The following is a 4,337-nucleotide window of genomic DNA, read 5'->3' on the forward strand; positions in this document are numbered from 1 at the left end:
TTGTCGTTGACGTCGGACACCGTCACGGTGATGTTGTGCTGCGTTTTCAGCCTGGGGGTCCCCAAGTCCGTGACGGTGATGGTGATGTTGTACTGGGCTCTTGTCTCTCTGTCTAGCGCCCCATTTGATACCAGGGTATAGAAATTCTCTTCTGATGGTTTCAGGAGGAAGGGGAGATCATCTTGGATGGAACAAGTCATCCTTCCGTTGTCCCCTGAGTCTCGGTCTCGAATTCTAAACAGGGCCACTTCTGTCTCCAGAGAATTTTCAGGAATGGGGCTGGTGAGTGATGAAATAGTTAGTTCTGGGAAGTTATCGTTAACATCCACTACCTCAATGGAGACAGAACATCTTCCAGAAAGTCCCCCACCATCAATTGCATCGATTTCCAGCTCATATGAAGATATTGTCTCAAAATCTAGTTTTTTAAGTAGTCGAACTTCTCCTGAAAGGTTGTTTAGCTCGAAAGTTGTGCTTATTTCTTGGGAACTATAAAAATAGGAGTATGAAATTTCCCCATTTGTCCCAGTGTCTAAATCTCTAGCAGAGACTTTGACTACGAGCGTACCTACAGGGCTGTTTTCTGGAACCTGCACCTGGTAGATTGTCTGTACAAACTCAGGGGCATTGTCATTGACGTCCAAGACCAAGATGCGAACCTGGGCGGTGCCAGACCGGGGTGGAGAGCCGCCATCCAGCGCTGTGAGGGTTAAGCTGAGTTCGGCCTGCTTCTCACGATCCAGCTCTTTGTCTAGTACTAGCTCTGGGTATTTCCTGCCATCCCCCAAGGTGCGGGTAGAAACATGGAAATGAGAATTGGGACTGATACTGTAATTTTGGATGTTGCTTTTGCCCACGTCCAAGTCCTGGGCTTTTTTCAGAGGAAACACGGTCCCAGGAGGACTAGTCTCTGCGATTTTCAGAGTCATTTCTCTTTCAGGAAACTCAGGAGAATGATCGTTTATGTCTCTCACCAGTAGCTCAGCTCGAAATATTCCCAATGGTTTTTTCAGTAACACTTGGAAATGCATTACACATGGATCTATGGGGCCGCACATCTCCTCCCGATCCAGTTTCTCATTCAATATCAATTCCCCGGTCTGCAGATCAAGCTGCAAGCGGTCTTCATTATCCTCAGAGACCACGCGGGCTCCCCGCGCTGCTAGCTCCCCAACTTCCAGCCCCAGGTCCTTGGCCAGGTTGGCCACAAATGAGCCACTCTCTGTTTCCTCCATCACGGAATAGCGATGGGATTGCCAGCCTGCCAGAGCCACTCCCAACACAAGAAAGAGAATCAGGACTTGCCTTTGTTTAGGAAAACACTCGTCCCCGACCTCCATCTTTAATTCCACAAATGTCTTTCCAGAAACAGGACTCAGCTCTACCGTAGAGACGGTGATAGATCCCTTAGTCGGTAACCCGTCCGGAAATGACGGTGAGTAGCAAGACTTAACAGGTCCCGAACTCTGCTTACAGGCTTTTGTCTTCAGCTGTAGATCTGGATCAAGTTCGTAGCAGTTCCTGGGATTTTTTTTTTTTTTTTTTTTACGCCTTAGCCTGCAGCGCCACCATGCGTTATTTTCGAAAATAGTTGCTACAATTTTATTCCCTCTAGATAATTAGCGGGCTACTAGGAATTTGGAAATGGTTTGGAGGATATGATGCATTCAGAACATCACGCAATTATATTTGTTCATTCCTTTGTTAAAAGAAGTGTTATTGGTATCTATGTATTAAGTTTTGAAACAGATAACTGAGCAACTCAAACATGGTCCCTGCTTTTTAAAACCTTTAGTCTGGTGAGGTGCTCAGAAAGCTGAGAAGTGAAAGAAGACAACAGTGATAAGTCATCTTATAAAAATAACAGTATATACTTACCTGATTTCTTAAAATTCCCTCATCAAAAAGGATAGGATTAATTCTTCTAGATTTTCTTCAAATTCTAGGCAGTGTATACACAGAATTCTGGTTTCATTGGTTGAATAATATCAAAGAAAAAGCTACTAGTTCCAGTTTATGATACCATTTCAACATAAGGTCAGAGAATTATGATCTTATGAAACTTTCAAACTATGGAAAAATACATATGAGGGTGCTTCCTATAACTCTTACCCTGCTTTTTCTTAGCATTGATCAACATCTGATATAGCATATACATACATATTTAATTTTTTTCTGTGTCATTCTTGTGCTTGAGAACTTTGTTTTGTTGACTTCTACATCCCCCAACATCTGTAAGAGTCCCTGACACATGGCAGATGCTCAACAAATATTTGTTGAATAGATCAATCAATAAATCACAATTAATTTTAAAATTCTCAGATGGATTCTCTTCCTACTTTAGAAGCCCCTTTTTTTGCTGAGACCATAGTTCATTATATGATCTGAATAAACAAGACCCCATTTTGCCAAGTAGCCATTTCCTATGCTCTTTTGAATAGTAATTTGCAATAATACAGAATGATCTAAATGTTCATTAAATGGAAAAACACTCTGGTTTCCCCTTTGTAATGGAACAGATTCTAAAAAACAAACAAAAAACAGAACATGACAAACAGGTTATAAAGATTCTACAAATAAGGTATACATGTCTTTAAGAACACATTTTACATTGTCAATCTTATTTTACACTAATGCTATTATGACACTAGTTATATTAAACTCTTACATAGTAGAATTTTCAAAGAATTTCTATAAGACATTCCAAAAATTGTAAAATTTTAAAATAGTCATCTATTCTTCTGAAAATCATACATTTTAACAAAATGTTCTTATGCTTATCCATTAAAGAATACTAATATTCCACAAGATTTTGATCCCAAATATTATATTAATATAAAAATCCTAAATTAAAATTCTCCAATTAATAGTAAAGTTCAACCCATGCAAGAATATCTAAACATGCTTTTGACAAGGGAAAAATCCACTGAGCTATCATAATTAAAAGGAGTTTATTAAAAGAGACATATTTGTTTCCAAAAACCCAAGGGAGAAAGAAGATTTGGAAGAGACTGAGTAATCTATAAGATTAATATTTAGGCATCTCCTTCTTTTCTCTAAGTGTATTGACTTTCTGTGTTTCTTTCCATTTATTTAGCCAACGTAATATCACATTCTTGTTAAGTTCCTAACAGAAAAATTATTTTAGATCTGATTTCTAAAGCCACTTTTTAAACAAGAGTCAGATTTGCTTAGCATAAATTAGCAATATCTACCACCTTGTCTGATTGTCTGAAGTCACAGAGGGAAATGGGTGAAATAAACATGGATACAACAGTACACTTCTACTTAAAAGAGTTTACTGAACATGACGAGGTGGGCTAGACAAAAGGGTTTTATCATTTAAATTTCTTGAAATAATCTAATAATCTAATAATACTCATATATATGATATATTGAAAGATGTTATAGAAGAAAAGCCCTTAAGTATGGGAGAAATTGTAGCCTTTCTATTTAATACTACCAAGAAACAAAATATGAACTTTTTGCAGATTTTTTACATTTAAAAATTTAAGACAGGTAAGCTTAATTAATATCAGATTAAACAGAAGTTCCATTATATTAATATCATGATGCCTCCTAAGTAACCACAGCATCAAAAATTTAGAGCTTCCAGGGGTGCCTGGGTGGCACAGTCGTTTTAGCCTCCAACTTCAGCTCAGGTCCTGATGTCAGTTAGTGAGTTTGAGCCCCACATCAGGCTCTGTGCTGACAGCTCAGAGTCTGGGGCTTCCATTTGATTCTGTGTCTCCCTCTCTCTCTGCCCCTTCTCTCTGAATTAAACATTTCTTTTAAGTTTAGAGCTTCCATATAACAATCATATAGAGGATGGAGCTGGAGTCATCTTCAAATCAACAATGCTCAATAATGAAAAGTTGATAAACTGAACCACATGTTCATGATTTTTCATTAATGCAATAAAGTTGAAAATTCTTTGTTTCCATCAAAATAGAAATGACAAAAGAGAGTAAATATGAGGACATGCTTAAAGAATATTTCTAATCCCTTTAATAGGAATATAGGATCAGCAAAACATTCAAGACATTCTATTTAAACCAAAAAAGTTAATGGAGATCTATCATATTTAGAAAGAACTAACCTTCATCCAAATTCCTAACTAAATCCAAAATTATTTACAAAATGTGAGCTTTCCTCCACATCTCCACATCATTCACAGACTTCTGTTGGATGGAGACAACAGACTTCAAAAATTTTAATTCCTTGGTCCCAGATCCTCTTCTGACACACCTCGTACTGGTAGCTCTGGGACAGCGTCCCCGTGCCGCTGACGTCCACCAGGTGGCCCGGAAAGTGGCCCTCGGGCACCGGGCAGCGAC

The 4,337-nt window shown here is 38.5% G+C and overlaps 1 protein-coding gene across 1 annotated transcript; it reads right to left on the bottom strand.

The window, feature by feature from the left end:
• Positions 1 to 5: 5 nt before the first annotated feature.
• LOC120227718 (protocadherin beta-15-like) lies at positions 6 to 1,346 on the bottom strand (the record flags this gene model as incomplete). The annotated part of the gene is made up of 1 exon (XM_039225768.1): positions 6 to 1,346. A coding segment is annotated over exon 1 (1,335 nt), but the record flags the coding sequence as incomplete, so codon positions are not given.
• Between the last annotated feature and the right edge of the window lie 2,991 nt (positions 1,347 to 4,337).

This window comes from Hyaena hyaena, unplaced genomic scaffold (assembly GCF_003009895.1).
Source record: "Hyaena hyaena isolate Hyena2069 unplaced genomic scaffold, ASM300989v1 scaffold_2937, whole genome shotgun sequence".
In the NCBI taxonomy this organism is placed as follows: domain Eukaryota; kingdom Metazoa; phylum Chordata; class Mammalia; order Carnivora; family Hyaenidae; genus Hyaena; species Hyaena hyaena.